This window comes from Vulpes vulpes, chromosome 13, assembly GCF_048418805.1.
Source record: "Vulpes vulpes isolate BD-2025 chromosome 13, VulVul3, whole genome shotgun sequence".
Classification (NCBI taxonomy): Eukaryota; Metazoa; Chordata; class Mammalia; order Carnivora; family Canidae; genus Vulpes; species Vulpes vulpes.
In genome coordinates this window covers 126,992,463-127,014,251 of record NC_132792.1, presented here as the reverse complement: position 1 = coordinate 127,014,251, position 21,789 = coordinate 126,992,463, and the positions used below count along the sequence as shown (strand labels likewise).

Below are 21,789 nucleotides of genomic sequence, written 5' to 3'. Positions count from 1 at the left end.
CTAAGGTTGCATCATTAGAGTGACTTCACTCCTTTCTATTTTGGCTGCTCTTACTACTGCCCATTTCCTTTCTATATCTCATATTCAGAGTCCTTATAAAGGAGGGCTCTGGATGGTGGGGTCAGATGCCATCCAACAAGAACACAACTGCTGGATTCATCTTTCTTCCTAGGCCACCCTCTCACCCATAACTGAGTTTCTTTGAGTCATGGTACAGTTGGCTGTGGCCAGTGGGGAGTGTTCATGTGACAGAAACGTTTTTCTGCTCATGTAGGAGATATGGATGTGGTCTCTAGGAAAACTATAGAACCAGCCAGGAAGTATGGATAATAATACACAGCTTTACTCCTGGGGACAAAAGACCTTTTGTTTCTCAGTGACACTTTCTTATGGAAGATTTCCAAAGTGCTCTATCAATGCCATAACTTCCCTGAAACTATGGTGTTGCCATTCTCTTACTACATTTTTTGGGGGGAGAATGTTGCCTTGAGTAACATGTACTTTCTAAAGAAGTTGGTAATTTCCACTTCTAAGCAAAAATAAGTGAAATTGTAGATTAAGCTCTGAATCACATGAATGTTGTTGGGTCATATGTTCTGAGATGTCTTTAAAGATCTTCCTCCAGGGGATCCCTGGGTGGCGCAGCGGTTTGGCGCCTGCCTTTGGCCCAGGGCGCGATCCTGGAGACCCGGGATCGAATCCCACATCAGGCTCCCAGTGCATGGAGCCTGCTTCTCCCTCCGCCTGTGTCTCTGCCTCTCTCTCTCTCTCTGTGACTATCATAAATAAATAAAAAAAAAAAAAAAAAAAAAAAGATCTTCCTCCATAATACTGGAAAGTCACAGATAATTTCAATATTTTTAATCCTGGAAGTTGAGGTTGTATTCCCAAGATCTGTTGTATACTTATGTTGGGAAACTTTAAATTAGAAACCAGATTTGTCCATGTTTGTGTCTTACAAGGATCTCAGTATTTCTCAACCATTCCTAAGATTTTTTTCACCCATGGAAGATAGTAGAGTCCATAAAGGAATTAACAATTTTTTTTAACATGTCTGGGGCCAGAAGGAATGGGTTTGCTAGCCAGATATCCACTTTGTAAAAGGAGAAATTTTTTCCTAATTATTCTATGAAATAAAAATAAATCATAGATAATCTTTGCCCTTACTATAATTTAATTGGACTCCTTGCACACCATTGTCTCTTATTAGATTGTTAGGCCAATTTTTTTTAAACCTGAAATTCCAGGATTCAGAAGCAGCTGATAAAATCAAATTATAATTGACTACTGTAGATTAATCAAATTGGCTTTGTTAAGCCTTTGTTAAGCTCTCAAATGACAGCTTTTAAAAAAGTATGCCTCTTCAGATTTCATCCCTGTTTAAAAAGGGTACCCATCATGGACATTCTTTCAGAGAAAAGAGGTCTCAAATCCAAGTTACTCTAGCAAATCACCAAAACTGCACTCTGTGTGGGTCTTGTAGAAAGGGACTGTAGTCACCACTCCTGGTGGCTCGAGAAGGTCCTCAACTTCTGAGTGGCCAAATAGGAAGGGAATTTGTACATTTGGAGTGGTTGATTTGGATGGCTTTCAAGGAATCCTCTAGATCTGAGATTCAATTTGAGTCTGTTGAGTAGACACCAGGTGTATTTGATTATAGGTTGAAGCCTGGGAATAATAGAATGTGTTGGTTAAGTGCGTGAGGCAGCTGAGCTCATACTCCTTTTCTGTCACTGAGCCAGAGTGTATGGTCTGGAAGCTGAAGAGAAAAATAAATGCCTCACTTCACGGAACAAAAAAACCATATAATGTTTACTTTTGAAAAAATCGAGCATTTGGTTATATGAAAGGTTTGAGAATTTTAATGATGCCCCCAAATTCAGCCCTTTGTCATACCAATTTATTTAGGGATCTTAAGGTTAATAGTATAGATATGTCCAGGTACAACTTTATCCTGTTTACATAAAGAAACATGAAAAATCCAAGATATCCTTTGTAACAGAGTCAGAGTTTAGTAGTTGAACGTAACAGAAGAAAATGCGGAATAGCCTATTAAATCTCTCATTTCTTTTCAGGGAATTGCCAAAAGAAGCAGAAGTGATCAGTGACCTTTTTTAGAACTCTGTAAGTACAAGATTGCTGATGGGTCAAAAATTTTTAAAAAATCAGTTTTTGCTATTTCAAGAAGCTTCTGAAGAATGCCTATCTAGTCACCATAATAAGCAGTATCTTCATAATTCAGCCACTGGATGGGAAGTCTCTCAAACAGGAAAGGCAGGCAATGAACTGGAGTTGACTTCAGGGCTATTAAAATGTCTCCAGCAATTTAAATCAATAAGGTAAAAATGATGAATAGCTATTTGGTTACCAGCATATAAAAGAAAAAGAAAAAGCTAAATCACAGCAAGTGGAAAAATGCTGAATATGGGTTCATTTATCCAATCTACTGTAGGCCAAATGGACATTATTATATGAATTTCCCCCTTCAAAAGGCTTATAATAAAGTGCACCAGTCATTGAGAGTAAGTACAGAAATCCAAAGAATCGAACATTTGTTCACAATGTATGGGGCTGTTCATTAGGGACTGCATCTGAACAACCAATAGCAAAGTGTCTATCATTTCAGAAGAGAATTGTCCCATTGCAAGTGAAGGCAGCTCTTTACAACCCTTAAATGTTAAAGATAATAGAATGAATTTTGGACAGAGAAACTCACACAAGTGATTATACATATGAAAAAAAGGCAGATTCTGGGATAGAATTCCTGAGGCAGACGGACCCTGGGTCTGATCTTATCAAGAAATTCTTATAGTCTCTTTATTTTGTTTTCCCCTGGAATTTAGTTCAATAAAATCTTCTAAAAACAAACAGAATGAATCAAAGTCACTTGAGAATAGCCACAGGCTGGTGGGAAATGAGCTTCTGTCGGTCCCAGGTTCAGCGAGGCACTTTGAACAAATCAGTAACTGCAGTAACAAAACACAGTTTTTAAAGGGTAAGATCAACCAACAATGTGATCAGACCCATCTCACTGAGAACCAGTTCAGCAGTGAGACACACCAGAGCACAGGAACAGCCTGCATAGAGAAAGGTGCCCAGAGCTACACTGATGTACAGTTTTCCACAGCTCTTTTGTTTCTTTTACTGGGTCTGCTTTGACTTTTAGACACAAGTTTTCATGCTATGTACCACGTCACTGTGGAAATCCATGAACATCTCTTTTCGAGGTCCTTTAAAGACAGTGGGGACATGTGCCTCGCTTCTATCATTGTCAGGTATCCAAAGCATGGCATTCAGAGAGCATGGATATCATCCAGAACGTTCCACTTCCTCTCCGGTGGCTTGATAAGCTGTGATTTACTTAGCTGATACACTGGTGGCCAGTGGCAGTGCAGTGCAGAGGGGGCCAACAGTGTTAATGTTTGACAGTGTGTGTCAATGACTTGATTTGGGGGTGCTCAGTGCTATGTGGCTTGGGAGGACAGCAGGCTACACAAAAGCTGTTTCATGCATGTTTTTGACTGGACGGCCCATCAGAAGGTCTTACTGGACCCCACAGTAAGCAGAAGTATTCTCGTAGAGTGAATCACCATTTAAAAATTAATGTTTGAGAATAAATAAGGCACTAGGTTAATGTAAGTGGCACAGAAATCTAAACTATGGTCTTGAATTGTGTTTGCATTCATTTTCATATTCCCCTTTGGGAAATAACTCCTGGAATATTTATGGAGAAAACAGTGGAAGTTAGCAGTTAGCCTCTTGCTCCTAATTTCTCACAAGGACATCATTAGATTATCTCAAATTGTTTTTATTTTGCCTTTTATCTCTCTTGGCAAATAATTCAAGGGGGAATGGAAGTTGTTCGTCTATGTAGCAAAGACACAGAGTCAGAAAAGAGGAAGGCCACTCCTAGAGGAGTAGATAAAGCATCCAAATGCAAAAGAAAGGTCTGCCGAATTAAATGCTCTCTTAGGAGACCTGGGCCCATTTAAGACACTCTCTGTGGGGGGCTATTTTCCTGGCTATCTGGAGGCCAGCATTGCCCCCTGAAGTCAGTGGCCTGGGTGAAGAGGTGGGTCGCTGGGTCAGGGAGGGCTCTGCTGCTGGTGGTGCTGGTGGCACGAAGTCCTGGGACACAGTTCCTGGTGCCACCTTATTGATGGGCTCAAAGCGAACTGGTAAAGGCCATCATTTGATAGAGGACACAGTTCTCTCCTATCACATGCAAAAGCAAGGGACAGTGAAAGGGGCCCCATTACACCAAGCCAATGCCTGTCCCATGGCTGTGACATACAGTCCAGGAGACAACAGTGCTCTCCCCTTCAGACGTCCTTTCAAACCTAGCCCTGGTTGCTCTTCTTTGCCCAGGATTGAACTCGGTATGTTTGTTTGTCTCCACACCTACTCTTTGCTTGTTCTTTTGTTTTCTTTCTTTTTAAAATCATTTCCAAAGCAACCCTTACTAAAATGATTGACAGAAACACCCCCCCTACTCAAATAAGGACTAGGGATATGGTAAATATTTAGAGTCTCAGGGCCTGGCCAGTGTTGGTGAATAATTCCATTAGGAATCTCCCAATCCTTCCTGCTGTCTTCACTGATGGGCCATATATCCAGTAAAGCCGATCTTGGAAGCAGCAAGAAAGAAGCTATGTGACTGCTAGCTGACCAACAATGGCCTTTCTACACAAGTCAAACCCACTGGATGAGATTCATAGCTTCTTCCATCACTCGGCTTGGCAGAGTAGAAATAAGTCTCTAGATGTAAAAAATTATAATTGAGATTGCTTTTCCTTGCTCTGAAAACACATATTTATGCTGGTCCTAAAGAACAATTCCTGGCACAATGTCTCATTTTATATGGATGTTACTATGTCAAAGTGACCCAACTAAATGTTCCATCAAAATGATGACAATCCTGATCTCTAACACGGTTTCTGAGTTACTGTGTTCACCCACATTTGCAGCTGGAAGCTGTGCATTTGTTTTCCCTTGTAGGTTCTCTGGAAGAACCTGGTATTGATTATTTCAGGATACCACAAAGATTAGTTCAAGAAAAAGATTATACATCACAATGCTTAGCATTTATATAGGTTCTTTTGATTTCAAAACAAGTTATAAATATTTCCTACCGTGACAACATCTACGCGAGGTAGGTGAGAATTACTGTCCCTACATTACCAATAGAAACCCGAGGCCAAAGAGTGCAGGACTCTATTCCAGGCCCGAGGGGGTCAGGAGCAACCTAAAGACTGGCATCCTGATGGCCTCCTGCTCTGGGCTCTAAGGAGGCCATGCCTGTTTCTAGGGTGGCAACGGTCTCCATTAATATAGGGTTATGTATTGTATAGATATAAAACAGCAACACACAACGACATTATAGAACAATAATCCAATATTTTTGTTTCTTAGTAAAATATGTTAAGCACAGTATTTAAATTGCATTTCTCTGAAAAGCATTTGGTATATTAAATAGCTCTATAAAGGTTTGCTGGCATACCCTTAACAGCATAATGAATGATTCTAAAGAAATTAAAATCCACAGATGCATAGAGATCTTTCCTTTATAATACCATAAGCTAAACAAAAATGTGAAAAACTACTTTATTCTCATAATGCAGACCTATAGCTTGCTGGATATTTGCAGGTAGCTACCTAATTTTTCTGAGCTTGAGAGAAAAGATACATATTGCTGGCTGTGGTTTTAAACTATTAATTTGAGGGGAAATGCAGTTGAATGGTGAAAATTAAAGACTGCTATTTCCACTTGTAATCCATTCTGAGGAATTCATATAGTTTCAAAAGACGTCACCATACTTAGAATTAGCATGGAGGTGAACAGAGGGATGCTGATGCTAAAAAAGAACATTCTCTGAGAAGAGAAAATGGTACCAAGTAAAAGGTACGGTATCCAGAGATAATGAGCAAGGAGGTAAAAGGGTGGTTTTCAAGAGTGCTGAGGTTGGCATGAGATGTCAGCTGTTCATGCTCAGAGGACTGCAGAGGTCTTGGAGACGGTTTACGGGGTAAATACTTGGCTTGATCAGTCCCTTGGCTGCGGTGAAAGCCTTACTCACCTCTCTAAGAAGCAGTTCTCAGAAGGGTGTGAAAGCGTTTACCTCATGCTAAGCTTTGTTAAGAACCAACCAGGTGAGTTGGCAGGAAAAGTTCTAAAACTAGGAAGGAAGAGGCATCAAAGTCTTAAAATTTGTATGCAAACATAAAAACTAACTTCCAAGCTGAAATGACATTCTCTGTCAGGAGTAACAAATACAAAAGTCCTAAACTGAGTGTACACGCCGCTAAGATACTGTGAGATAAGATATTACAGGGCGTTCGGAGAATATTTTTTGTAAGTGTGCTTTTTCCCTAAAAAAGACATATTAAATTGTTTTTCTCTCCTCAAGTCCTTTATATATAAATAGGAAAGACAAGCTGTCCTGTCAGTTTTTCCTTCATGTTATACGCTGGCGGGGTCCTTCGCGCTGGCGCTGTACGTGGCAGTTTTGTTGTTGGGGGGTTTGAGTCTGAACAGGCTGGAGCAGTTGGGCTGTTTGGTAGGCTGCAAGGTCCTGGCATAGGGGGAGTACCAGTCCCTCTCAAACACATCTTTAAGCTGCTTGATGATGCTCCTGTTGTTCCTCACATCTGCTTGGTTGATAACAAGGCCTGTGCCAGCGTTCTGGGTAAAATCATTCCCTACCCAGTCAAAATTGCCTGCAAACAAACAAAGGAGAGAATGGTGCCGAGTTAAAATCCATGGGGGAATAGTCCCCATTTAATGAAACACTGAGCAGACTCCATTAAAAAAAATAAAATGACAGGGAGATTGAATTGTGTTGACAGCTTAGGAAAAAAAAATTCCAAGAGGGCTTACATATGGCATATTAATATTTGCATATTATTTTGGCATTTTCTTCAGCTTTGCTCAACTTGAAACTCAAAACAAGGAATCTGATGGGTTTTTTTGGTAAATGTTATTTCTTATTGACATTCACAAGACACACTAAAAACAGCAACATTTAAAATATATAGGGGTACACTTAAAAATCCTGTGAACAATTACTACCTTCTCAAAGAGACAACGTCTGATTCATATGTACAAATGAGGGAGGGATTCTAGTTACAATGCTTACAAGACTGCATATCAAAGAAAAGGCTGAAATCAGAGAAGGAGGATCAGTTCTTATCTGAATACACCAACCTTTCCTTGCTTGGGCTGTAAGTCATCTCTCAGTTCCAGGATCTGGCTCCTTGGCCCAGAAATCAAGGCAGTTCTATGATACTAGGCTCCCCAGAACAGCTGCTTGGTGTTAGGTAGTGTATTGGTTTGTTAGGACTGTTGTAACAAAGTCCCACAGACTGAGTGGCTTAAATAAGAGAAATCTATTGTCTCATGGTTCTGGAGGCTAGAAGTCCAAAATCCATGTATTGGCAGGGTTAGTTCGTTCTGAGGGCAGAAATGGGGAATCTGTTCCAGGCCATTCCCCTGGTCAGCTTCTCCCTGTGTCTCTTCACATGCTCTTCCCTCTATGCATGTCTGTCTCTGTATCCAAATTCCCCGTGTTTATAAGGGCACCAGTCAGATTGGATCAGAGCTCACACTGATGACCTCATTCTAACTTGATTACCTCTGAATAGACCTTGACTCCAAATAGGGTCATATTCTCAGGTACTGGGAGTAAGGACTTCTAACCTACGAATTTTGGGGGGACACAGTTCAGCCCTAGCAGGTAGTAAAGGCTGGAATCTGTCCCAGAAGGGGCTAACTGCATGTCACTCACGAGTAGCCCATCTTCAAGGCAGGAGTAGGTAAAAAGAGAGACTACCCCAAAGTCCCACACAAATCTCCTATCTTGGCATCCATTGGGAAGAATGTCCTAGTGGAAGAACAAAGTTTCTTCTCAGAATGGTTCAGTACCATATATTTCTTTGATCTTTTTGTCCTTCATTTAATGCACATTTACTGAGTGCCTAACATCTACTAGGTAGGTATATGGGGCCATGATCTACACCAGAAAATGACAGTCCCTGACTCCAAGGAGTCCAGGAAGGAAATACCATGATTACAATACCAAGAGATGTATGCATACAATGCTGGAGGGCAAGGGAAAAAGAATTTCTAACTCTGGCTGGATGAGTCAGGAAAGCATTTTGTTGCATAATGAGAAAAGTGCCGAAACTTATCAATTAGGGAATTAGAGAGCCACACCTATAAAGGGCTGTGGACTAACATATGATCAGGATCTTAAAGCCTGAGAGGGAAGAGTTAGGGATGAAGTTGGGATATAAGGGTGTTAGTGGGGAGAGAAACTGTCCTTTATTAAATGCCTACTACAAGCAAAGTGCTAGGCTTGGCATTTGTATCCATTATCTCTCATGGTTGGCAGGATTTACACCCACTTCACAGATGAGAAGCCAGAGGCTCAAAGAGGTGAACAGATTTGACCGAGAGTAGACCCAGGTCTCGACGAACTACCTATAATACCATAAATGAAGCAGTGTTCTTACTAAAAAAGATTTAGCCGCATCCAGACTGACAAAATGATTTCATAAATTACCACCTGCCTGGGTCTGGCCTAAGCTCCCCATTTTGGGAGCTCCTCTTTGGTTCAGAGCTGGTTTCATAAAGAAAACCGAAGGCTTTTTAAGTGTAGAGCTTGATTTCCAGTCCCTCAGCGGCTCTTCAGCCGTCACTGCGGGAATATTTGCTGAATAAGACACATCCTTGACCTAAGGCCCTGCTCCATCTGTGCGGGGGGGAAAAACATCCACAGAGAGCTTCACAGTGCTCATCCTTGGGCCCTCCTCTGCTCTCTGGAGCCCACACACGTATCAACTTCCCTTTCTATACAGCATGACCTGGAATAGTGCAAGTGGTTCCTTGTCTCTCATTGTACTCCTTGAGTTTATTCCTCAGGGTCTAATACCAAGTCCCTCAATCAAATATTATTAGCATAGAGAATGAACTCCTCTCTCTCTGTCCTCCATTTCATACTGTCTCCCGTCATGCCCCCAAACACCACACTGATACCCCTGATGGCTTCATGATAGACATAACTTTGGACGAATTTTACTGCTAGAAGTGAGTGAACTGTCCACAAAATGGTTCGTGATATTGCATTGGAGTCTCTTTGCCAGTGCTATGCTTCTGATCACGTGCTCTCAGACACATAGCCATGCTCAGAGGCTGCAGCTTTGTGCAATGCTCAGTACCAGGTACATGCAGGCTTGGACTTCTTAAACTGGGGAGTAATAGCTACTGCAAGTTAAGAATTATTTTGGAGCCCACTGGCAGGTAGCACTTCTGAGTCATCCCATCAACAGGAGACTCCTGTGTTCTTGTACACCTTTCTAACCTAGACCTTGACTCCAAATAGGGTCCAATGGACACCTTTCGAGGACCTGTGGATAAGACACTAAATTCTCGTTCCTACAGCTGAATGCCAGGCAGTGAATTATTTCATTACATTATCTCATTCAATATTCACCACAATCCTATGAGGTGATAATACTCCATTATACTGAAGGGGAAATTTTGGCACAGAAAGTTTAGGTAACTTGTCCAAGACAGGAGTGAAAATATATCAGAGCTGATTTTCAGTCAGGTTGGACCCCACAGCCCATGCTTAACTTCTGTTCCATGTCACCTCTGATCCTAAAGACCTGCATGGTACCAACTGTGCATTTTCCCCAAGACTTCAGCATCAGCCACCAGGACTGGAGCATCAGGCCACACCTCCACTCCTCTGTAGACCACACTCCCTAAAGGACACAGATATGGAAATACGCTTTGGAGTCAGTGTGAGGAGAGGGAAAGATAAGGGGAGAGAAGTGACCAGATTTTGGAGCCTTATTCTGTGAGATTCAGTTTTCCCTTCAATACAGTGGATGGAGCCAAGATACTGTATCTTTGATTCTCCAAAGCTTTAATCAGGTTCTTCTCAGGAATTATAGCACTAGGCCGACAGAGTCATTCCTCCACCAGTGTGATTATATTTTTCCACCTTTTACTTTCTCATGGGTTGGCTCAACTTCGGAATAATGTACCCGCTTCAGTGTTTTCTCAATTGTGTTTGTTCCACCTGGTATTGAGACTGCCATTTCAGTTTTCCGAATTCATGTTTAGGTCTAGGTGGCAGGAGAATGTGGTGCCATCCCCAGGAACCATGGTGAGGTTACACACAAGCTCACTGGGAAGATATATGTGTCTCAGTGAGCCTTCTGAGTGCCTCCAATTAACCTACCACCCCCTTGTCAGCCCTCAAACAATTCAAACCATCTTCTGGACAAATTTGCCAAGCCAGATTCAAATGGACTCCAGAGTATTCAAAATTAGACAGATGATACTGTTTGGGGGATCTTCTGTAAGTCTTGTGAAGATTTAATGAGCTATAATTCCATGCAAGGTCTAGTGTAGATTTTTCTTAATTCAGCATTCTCAGCAGGTGTCTGAGTGACGACTTAAGAGATTTCCAGAACATGCTGATAATTATTTAAATTATCAATGAATTTTCCCTCTGGATGCTCTTTAAATATTTTTATACAAGAACTATGCTTCACTCTGGGGAATTAATGTTTTGCTGAAATGCTGTGTGTAAAATGAACTCATTTAAATGCATTATAATAGAGAGCCAGAAATAGACCCACATAAATACAGTCAACTGATCTCAAGAGGGGCAAAGGCAATACAGGGGAGCAAAACTAGTCTTTTCAAGAGTGGTATAATTGGACATCCACCTGCCCAAAAGTCAATCTAGACACAGACCCTACACCTTTTACAAAAATTAAATCTAAATAGATCATAGACCTAAATGTAAATGCCTAGAAAATAATAAATAATAAAATCCAGTTAAAGTTGGGGTTGGTGATGACTTTTTAGACACAACACCAAAGGCATGACCCAGGAAAGGAATCATTGATTTTGTTAGAATTTAAAATGTTTACTCTGTGAAAGACACTGTCAAAGAATGAAGAGATAAACCACAGGCTGGGAGAAAATATTTGCAAAAGACATATTTGATAGAAGACTGCTATCCAGAATATACAAAGAACTCGTAAACCTGAACAATAAGAAAATGAAAAACCTGGTTAAAAAATGGGCCAAAAACACTTCATCAAAGAGTATATTCAGGAACACCTGGGTGGCTCAGCAGTTGAGCATCTGCCTTTGGCTCAGGGCATGATCCTGGAGTCCCAGGATTGAGTCCTGCATCGGGCTTCCTGCATGGAACCTGCTTCTCCCTCTGCCTATGTGTCTGCCTCTCTTTCTCTCTCTCTCTCTCTCTCTCTCTCTGTCTCTCTCTCTGTCTCTCATGAATAAATAAATTTTAAAAATCTTAAGAAAAGGGCAGCCTGGGTGGCTCAGTGGTTTGGCGCCACCTTCGGCCCAGGCCGTGATCCTGGAGAGCTGGGATCAAGTCCCATGTTGGGCTCCCTGCTTGGAGCCTGCTACTCCCTCTGCCTGTGTCTCTGCCTCTCTCTCTCTCTCTCTGTGTCTGTCATGAATATATAAATAAAAAATCTTTTAAAAAATCTTAAAAAAAGAAGACATTCAGATGGCAAATAGGCATATAGAGAGATGCTCCATATCATATTATCAGGGAAATGCAGATCAAAACAATAATGAGGCAGCACTACATACCTATCAGAATGGCCAAAATCTGGAACATTGACAACACCAAATGCTGGCAAGGATATTGAGCAACAGGAACTCTCATTCACTGCTGGTGGGAACTCAAAATGGTAGAGCCAGTTTGGAAGGCAGCTTGGCAGTTTCTCATCAAACTAAACATAGTCTTATCATATGATCCAGCAATCACTCTCTTTGTGTGATTTCAAACCCAGTAGGTTTGAAAATATGTCCACACAAAAACTTGCATGTGGGTGTTTATAGAAGCTTTACTCATAATTTCCAAAACTTGGAAGCAACCAAGATATCCTGAAGGTGAATGGATAAAACAAACTGTGGTCCATCCATACATTGGAGTATTATTCCGTCCTAAAAAGAAATGAGCTATCAAGCCATCAGAAGATACAGAAGAAGCTTAAATGCATATTGCTAAGTGAAAGAAGCCAATCTGAAAAGGATATACACTATATAATTGCAACTGTAGGATATCTTGGAAAAGCCCAAACTATGGAGACAGTAAAAAGATCAGTGGTTGCCAGGAATTAGCAGGGAGGGAAGGATGAATAGGTGGAGCACAGAGGATTGGTAGAACAATGAAATGACTCTATATGATACCATAATGGTACATTCAAATCATTATACATTTGTCAGGACCCATAGGATGTAATATCAAGAGTGACCCCCTAATGTAAACAATGGACTTTTGGTGATACTGATGTATCAGCATAGGTTCACCAGTCATAAGATATATGTCGCTTTGGTTGGGGAGTTTGATAATGGGGCAGGTTGTGTGTATGTGTGTAAAGGGGCAGAGGATTGTGAGAATTTTTTCTGCTCAGTTTTGCTGTGAGCCTAACTGCTCTAAAAAAATAAAGTCTATTTTAAAAGCGTACTATATGGGAAGAAGAAGAGAGAGCGCCAGGAATCCATATTTACTAAGTATTGAGACAGATGAGAGCCAGTGTTTGGAGCTTTCCATATATTATCTCATTTAATCCTCCAACTACTACCAAAGGGTGGATGTTTTTATTCCCATTTTACAGATAAGAAAACAGAGGTACACAAAGACTCAGAGAGGTCACAGGACTTTCCATCATCTTTCAGCTTATAGGGGTCAATGCTTGAATTCAAATAGAAGTTTTTGTGACTCCAAAACACTTATTTAATTCTTTAAAAAAGCTTTTAGATATAGGCACCATACAACTGCTCCATGTACACATGACACTTTGCTTTAAGTAAATCCCACGTAAAACATCCAGATCTGAGTTCCTAAACCCAACTGTGCCTGAAACCTGACCCATACATGTATTTCTCAATTATTGAGCCCAAAGTTCCAAGTTTTGATGAAATGATTTTGAGTTTGTTTTTGGCACATGATTAAAGAGGAGCTAATTTCATTCTACTCTCCATAAGCTAATGAATATGAGAAAGTTCAAAGAATGACATTTTAAGCCACTGAGAGGGACAACATGAGTAAAATAACATTCTCATATTCTAAGACAACTTGAAGAATATACATTTAAAAAATCCAATATTCTATTTTCTAATATGATATGTAGCTATTCAAAATGGAAAAAGAACAGCTTTCCATGGAGCCAGGATGGAGTAACTAGCTCTCTGATGGCAGTGTCTCTTTCTGGTTCCAGGTGGTGGGGTGAGGGTGTGGGGTCTGGGTACCATGGATTCTAGGTCTCCCTCTTCCTCTTCATGTTTGTGGGTTTAAGTCATTTCCACTCTTATGGTCCATGTTTCCTTATTTTTAAGCTGCAGGTGATAAAATCCACCCTCCATATTGGCGAGGTGCCTTAGAAATTCAAATAAGATAAAGTGCATTACAAAGCAAAAAGGGCATAATTTACTCACTCACTGAATTGGAGGGGGAAAAAACATATTCCATGCTCCATCATTGCACACACTTTTTTTTTTCCTGCTTTGAAAGACTGCCACTTCATCTGTACATTGTAATAGCCACACTGCTGTTCTGTAGTTTATGTACCTTCTTTTATAGATAATAATTTCTGCTCTGCCATTGATAGTATGAGTTAAGGGATTACCCTGGACTCATGTACACCATAAGAAAGGAGAACAGATCTGACACATTAGCAAATAATTTCACCAGTAGATGTGATCTCTGCATCTGGAGCATTATTACCCTAAAAACAACAGCTAACATGAATATGGTATTATTGTGTGTCAGGGGTTTTAATTGTGCAAGGTACCTTGCATATATTCCACTTAAATTTCACCCAACGAAGTTGAAACAATTATTAGCCCCATCTTACAGATGAGGAAATTGAGGTTTAGAGAGCTTAAGTAAACTCTCCAAGGGTAGACATTTATAAAATGACAGAGGTGAGATGGTTGCCCAGGCAGTGCTCTTTCTGGTGCTGAGTTGCCACCATGTTGGCCTTCTGTGATTCACAACAGGCTGGCTGTGGTATGGCGGGGGGGAGAGGGGGGGCACTGTGCTCGTTCAACTCCCAGGACTCACCTTTTTTTTAAAAATTTATTTGAGAGAGCAAGAGTGAGAGAGACAGCACAAGCAGGGGAGTGAGGGGTAGACAGAGAGGGACAAGTAGACTCCCTGCTGAACACGGAGCCTGATGCCAGGTTTATCCCAGGATCCTGAGATTGTGACCTGACCCCAAGGCAGATGCTTAGCTGACTGAGCCCTGAGACTCGCCTCTGATGAGCCCTTCACCTCCTCATCTATAACATTAGGCAAGTGGACCAAAGAATTTCTGAAAACACTTATTAGAAACATCTCCTATGGTGTCCTCCTACTTGAGCCAAGCTCTAGAGGAGATGTTCAGTTCAAGGAGTTGTTTGACTTCCCTATCCTGTTTCCTCCAAGGCCCCCAGGTTATACTGTGTATGAAAGAACACAGTAGGACCTGGACTGTCACTGACCTGCATGATCCTCTAGGAGTCTGACAGCCCTGATACCTACCAATATAAGCTGCGCCATCTGTCACCATGTACTTATTGCGATTTAATTTAGGGAAGCTGTGGTCCTTTTGTTCTTTTGTAGCACAAACATTCTCTCTTTCCAGATCGAAAAATTTCTGTAAGACACAACAATAAATAAATTAAGAAAGCAGGTGAATAGGGAACATTTTGGGTTTTGTTCAAGAGCCCAAAAGGGTTTCTTATCCAAATATCCACAGCCAACCTCATTCTGGGTTATTAAAGCCCCAATCTTGTTACTTCATGTAGATGAAGCTATTTTTTTTTGTTCTCAAATCTATATGGGCAACAAGAGAGATAATTAGCATGCTCAACTAGGTCTATAATTAACACTTTTAAGCCGTAAAATGAACACAAAATTCATTCTTTCAACAGGGTGAGGGCCAAAGGTTTTTTAATTCTCATTGTCTCATTCATTGGGGTGCACTGGCATTTGAGGTGCTTTCTGTCACGCATGCCAATGAATTGAATGAATATTCCTCTGTGTTGCATGCATTATAAAAAGCAGCAAGGTCCATGCCAATGACTAGCTGATTCAGCTGGGGATTTGCAAAGGTCAAAAGAGATTTTGCCAAGGGAACAGATGCTTTCCATCTCAACACCTAGGTCTACAAGCTCTTCTAATAAGCAAGTAAAAAAAACCCCACCACTGCAGACCAGGAATCTTGAATTCCAACTTTAATGTGACCCCAAAAGCAGATTAGGCCTGGGCTGTAGGGGTTAATAGAGGGAGCTGACAGAGGAGGTAGGTGAGCTGGTGCTTCCAGAATCTGTTGGAACTGGTAACTGCTCAGACGAAGCCTGAACTGTGATAGAGCTCACAGGATGACACACCATCAAAGGTGATGAGGTCTTGAGTCTCCTCCACACTGGAAAATGCTAAACATACCCAGAACTGTGTGGAATCTTTCTGTAATGACTATCTTATGGCTGTGGGATCATGTGTGATTGAAGGGTAGAAAAGGCAGAGAGAAAAATGAGATGCCATCTAGAAATGGAGACATCATTTACAGTTTTAAAACTATAAATGTTCAAGTTTGGCTTGGGGAGATAGTGAGGGCTGGTCTTCCCTTTCATCTGAGGGAAAGGAATGATAAACTAGGTGTGATCACCAAGGTCCCTGGCAACCCTGAAAATTCTATTCTTATTTTTTTGCAGACCCCTTAAGGACAATGGTGCGCAGGCCAAAATCTATCACCCAAGAATTGTCCATTGCACATCGCAGAGGAAGGTATTACCTGGGGACATATTACCATGATGTTAGGCCATGCTGTCTTTGTCCCCCTTCTCAGTTCCTGTCTCCTGCAAAGTCTGTGTCATTTGGAGAGTTCATAGATAGCCACATTTTGTGGACTCTTGATTATCTGTGAATACTTTCAAGTCATAGTTATATATCTGGGAGACCCTGTGATATGAGGCTGCCTGCCACCTGGTAAGAGCAGTCAAATAATTTTGAGGAAAATATTATTGTGGAATCAAGATGGATGTGAAAAAGAATAAAATATATACCCTCATTTAAGTTGGGGATAGCATCACTGCGTGAGGTTCTCCAGAGACCCATCTGCTTTAGAAAGTTGAAGATGGCCCCAAAGAGGGGAAGAGCTTTGTCTGGGAGACAAAAATGGTAGAAGAAATCATACTGTATCACTGACACTATAAGACACTAATGTGCTGTATGTGACAGCAAAGATTGTTCAAAAGGGATTTATGAATTTATATATATATATAAAAAAGAAGTCTAGCTGCTGACAGGGCCAACTTTGTGAGTGCAGTCTCTTTCCCAAGTTTCTCCTCATGGACAGGGCTGTGGGTGCCAACTTCTCTGAAGTCAGGGCTGTGGGTGCCAGCTTCTCTGAAGAGATTCCCTGCCTTGCTCCCAGGCTCCAGAAGACATGCTTCATGCAAAAGTTCCTATGCCCACTTGTCTTGGGAAAGCTCCTCACTCATCTGTGTTCTAGATGTTGGGACCACAAGCTGTGCTCCCATCGAGGTTTATCTTGATACTTAGAAATGTGTGGCCTGATTTCAGTGAGAACTAGAAGCTCTGTGTCATGAAATGTCCAACACTGAACTATTATTAATGTTTGGTTTATTCAAGTAATATGACCCTGAGTGTTTGAAAAGATAGAGCTGAGTAAATAGAGAATTAAAGGATGGATTCTACTCTTCTTATAATCTCTTGCAAGTCTTAAATGAAAGCACTTAGTATTTCATGACAGAGATTTCAACTGACAATGCCTTCAAGAAGAGGTGGGAGCAAATGCACCATGTGCGGTAGGCTCCAGACATTCTCCCCTTTGCTTCTGCTTCTGCTTCTGCTTCTGCTTCTATTAGTCATGGCTTCTTATTATGTGTTCTGATGCTTTGACATCTGGGCCCTGCTGAGCCTGGAGGCACTGCCCTTCCAAGGGCTGGCTAATTCCTGGAGATAGCAAATAACTTGCCCATGAGGACACTTCTCATATGTAAACCCAACCCATGGCCCATACTCTGAAATACCTCCTTTATGGTTTCACACTCTGGACCACTATACACTTGCCCTAATCATATCTGGTAACTAGGGAAAGCCCCTGGGCCCAAGATCCCACCAAAATAATTCAAACTTGCCAATCCTAAGAGGGCTTACCCTGCCTTACCTCTTCCTTGACCTCGTAAACCAAACAAAAGTCCTTGTTCATGCTTCCCTCACTTCTGTCTCTAGGATGACCCTGGACTTTTCCTCAAGCTCCCTTCTCTTTAGATCTGTGAATAAAACAAACTGTCTTTCCCCAATGGCTGTCATCTCCTAATCTGTTGGCATTGTCATATCTAAATCATAACCAAACCTGTATTTTAGAACACTGCTATACCTGGTAAGTCTAACAGCGGTGCTCCTCTAACTGCAAGCATACTGAATTCTGAGTGAATGATCTCACCTGGAAGATTCTTGACCCTTTTCCAGCACACCTTCGTTAGGGAAAATGGCTAAAATGATTCCACATCCACCATGCTCCCTGCTCCCTCCACTCAGTGGTTCACAGATCTTTCCTGAACACTCTTCATCAGCTCCCTCTTTTTTGATTTCATCCATCCATCCATCAAACACATATGTTTTGAATGCTTTGTGCCAGCATCCTGTTATATCAGGAATACAATGCTTCACTTGATTTTCCATGCTACCCCATATGCCACTTCAGTTATCTGGAAAACCCTATCCCTGAGCTGAAACAAGCATTCTCTTGTCAATGGAAAAGTAGAACACAAACTGACTCTATTCTCTTGGGTCCCTGCTTGGATTTCTGGGATCATACCAATATTTCCTCTAATACCTGATAATCTGATTCCAAACCTACTTTGGTGCCCAGATCCAAATCCTAGTTATCACATTCATTTGCAAATTTGGAGTGGAAAATAGATCCATTGTGGTAATCATAGGCTTCCCCCCTCCCCCTCATTATATTGAGGAGTAATTGACATCTATCACTGTGTAAATTTAAGTTGTATAGCATCATGGTTTAGTTTACATATTGTGACAATACATCCAGCTAACATTATCTTCTCATATAGATAAAATAAAAAGAAAAGAAGAAAAGAATAAAGAAAAAGATTTCTCCTTGTGATGAGAACTCTTAGGATTTATCTTAACAACTCTCCTACATATCATGTAGCAATGCTAGTTGTAGTCATCACGTTGTATGTTAAATCCCTAGTACTTATCTTGTAACTGGAAGTTTGTACTCTTTGACCACCTTCCTCCAATTCCCTGTCCTCTCTACCTTGACTCTCCACCTCTGGTAACCACCAGCCTAATCTCTTTTTCTCTGACTTTGTGAGTTTTTTTTTTTAATTTTAGATTCCACATATAATTGATATCATATAGTATTTGTCTTTTTTTCTCTTTCTTATTTCACTTAGAATAATGATTTCTAGGTACATACACATTGTAAAAAAATGGTAGTATTTCTTCATTTTTATGGTTGAATAATATTACATTGTATAGATACACCACAATTTCTTTATACATTCATGCATTAATAGGCACTTAGGTTGTTTCTATGTCTTGGCTACTGTGAATATTGCTGCTATGAACATGAAAGCGCAGATACTTTTTTGAGTTAGTGTTTTAGTTTCCTTTGGATATATTCCCATAAATAGAATTATTGAATCATATGGTAGTTCTATTTTTAATTTTTTGAGGATTATCCATATGATTTTCCATAGTGGCTTCACCAATCTACATTCCCACCAATGGTGCACATGGGCTCCCTTTTCTCCACATCCTCACCAGCATTTATTATCTCTCATCTATTTTGATGATGTCTGTTCCTAACAAGGATGCTGTGGTAACTCATAGTGGTTTTGATTTATATTTCCCTAAAGACTAGCAATGTTGAGCATCTTTTCATGTACCTATTCGCCTTTTGTATATCTTCTTTGGAGAAATGTCTATTCAGATCCTTTACCCATTTTTAAAATTAGGTTATTTTCTACTTGGTTGTATGAATTCTTGATGTATTTTGGATATTAACCTCTTACCCGATATATGGTTTGCAAATATTTTTTCCCCTTCTATAGGTTGTCTTTTCACTTTCTTTTTGATTTTGTTGCTTGTATTTTAGGTGTCATATCCAAAGAGTTATTACCCCAATCTATGTCAAGAAACTTTGCTCTTATGTTTTCTTCTAGGAATTTCATGGTTTTGGGTCTTACATTTAAGTCTTTAATCCATTTTATGTTATTTTTTGTGAGTGGTGTATGATACGGATCCCATTTCATCCTTTTACGTGTGAATATCCAGTTATCCCAGTGCCATTTATGGACAAGATTATCTTTTTTCTATTGAGTATTCTTGGCTCCCTTGTTAAATATTAGTTGGCTGTATCTGCTTGTGTTTATTTCATTGGTCTATTTGTCCATTTTTATGCCAGTACATTTGATGACCATAGCTTTATAGTATAGCTTGAAACCAGGAAGTGTGATACTTCCTTCTTTGTTCTTCTTTCTCAAGATGTCTTTGGCTATTTAGGGTTTTTTGCAATTCCACATGAATTTATGAGTGTTTTTTTCTACTTCTGTAAAAATGCCATCGGAATCTTGATAGCACTGCATTGAATCTATAGATGGCTTTGGTTGACATTTTAACAATATTAATTTTTCTAATCCATGAACATGGGATACCTTTCCTTTTTTTTTTTTTTTTTTGCATTGTGTTTGATTTCTTTCATCAATGTCTTATGGTTTTTGGCATTGTTTATCTCCTTAGTTAAATATATTCCTAAGCACTTTATTGTTTTCATGCTAGTATAAATGGGATCTATTTCTTTATTTCTTTTTCAGAAATTGCATTGTTAGTGTGTAGAAACACTATTGATTTTTGTACTTTAATTTTGTCTCAGCAACTTTACTGAATTCTTTGATTAAATGTAACTTTTTTGGTTGAGCATTTAGGATTTTCTATATATATAATCATGTTATCTGAAAATAGAGACAATTTTGCTTCTCCCTTTTCAATTCTGATACTTTTAATTCTTTTTTTTTTTTTTTTTGCCTTATTGCTCTGGCTAGGACTTACAGTACTATGCCAGACAGGATGATAAGAGTTAGAACTCTTGTCTTGTTTCTGATCTTAAAGGAAAAGCTTTCAACTTTTCATCATTGAGTAAAATGTTAGCCATAGGTTTCACAGACCTGTTTCTATTTCTTTCTTTTTTTTTTTTTTTTCTCCTGTGAGTTTGGCTTTTTTATTTTTATTTTTTTTTTAATTAATTTTTATTGGTGTTCAATTTACCAACATACAGAAAAACACCCAGTGCTCATCCCGTCAAGTGTCCACCTCAGTACCCATCACCCATTCCCGTCCAACACCCGCCCTCCTCCCCTTCCACCACCCCTAGTTCGTTTCCCCGAGTTAGGAGTCTTTATGTTCTGTCTCCCTTCCTGATATTTCCCAACATTTCTTTTCCCTTCCTTTATATTCCCTTTCACTATGTGCATGGCTACCTCAGTTTATAAAAATCAGTTTAATGGAGATAAAAATTTCTTTTTTCTGTCAATATTATCCAAATGCTAGGGAGATTAAAATGAAATCTATATGAGAAGCATAATTTCTTGAAATCTATAGTAAATTCTAGACTTTTATGTATTTAAATTGTTGATAATTTCAACTTTTAAAAATATTTAATGTTACGAATGAGTTAAAAAACATTTTATCTGATGTTTTATGTTTTTGTTGATCCTCAGAGATATACAAGTCAGATGTGTAGCTTCTCAAATTTTTGAGCAGATGTAATATATGATGTTTTTTAATATAGATAGGAAAGACAAAAAAAAAAGCCTTTGTAACTTCAATTATAGGTTCTGCATGCAGAGACCATACTGTATGATGTTTAAGAGCTTAGACTCAGGAGTTAGAAAGACTTTTATTTGAATCTTTCTCTTCTATTAACTAGTGTCCTAGAGAGAAATTATTTAATCTCTTTAGGCTTCATTTTCTATGTTTGTAAAATATTAAAAGTTCCAGCTTCATAGTGTAGTTGTGAATATTAAGTAGTATATACAAAGAGCCTGTTTGTCTATATTCATGAATATAAGAAATTCTTCCATTAAAAAAAAGTTTTAAGCACTTACTACATTTAGGCAATATGAAGTGAGATGCTGCCATAATAGCAACAATAAAAACTTAATAAAAGATGTAGCAATTGTTTACCCAATGGGCAGCAGGCAGCAAGAAAATTGGTATTAAAGGATGGAACGAATGGAGACTCATGCAGTAGCAAAATATTTGGTAAAACCATAGCCTGCATTAATTTGGAAGGAAGACCAAGCACCCCCTAAAACTTTGGCTACAGGGCAAGGGATGGGAAAACAAATTGTTAGTAACTTATGTTGGTTGTTATTAGTGCCTTTAGCAAGTTGTCAGAGGAGATAAACCCAGAGAAGGATTTGCTGGCTTGTAAGCACATATGAAATAGAACAGGTACACTAGAAATTTGGTATTTCAAAGAGCTAGAAAAACTGATTGTACCAGGAGCCCAATAGTAGAAAATTAGTTTGACAAATGCTTTAAATGACTGAGGTCAGTTAACACTCAATCCTACAGCAAAGATCAGATAACTGGAGTGATCATAATTGGTGTAATCTTCACACCCAAGTCTGATGACCTGAATGAAGCCACCATTAATATGAGAGAGGAGAGAGGGTAGAGAAAGAGG

The 21,789-nt window shown here is 39.7% G+C and overlaps 1 protein-coding gene across 12 annotated transcripts in view; it reads right to left on the bottom strand.

Moving 5' to 3' along the window:
* Positions 1-1,839: 1,839 nt before the first annotated feature.
* PLD5 (phospholipase D family member 5) overlaps positions 1,840-21,789 on the bottom strand; it is a 407,776-nt gene continuing 387,826 nt past the window's right edge. For all 12 annotated transcript variants that reach the window (XM_072732872.1, XM_072732871.1, XM_072732876.1 and 9 more), the window contains 2 exons: positions 14,583-14,697; positions 1,840-6,717 (listed from right to left, as the gene is read on the bottom strand). In XM_072732872.1, the coding sequence (XP_072588973.1) occupies positions 6,461-6,717; positions 14,583-14,697 (372 nt within the window). In that variant the 3' untranslated portion in view covers positions 1,840-6,460. The remainder of the gene's footprint in view (positions 6,718-14,582; positions 14,698-21,789) is intronic.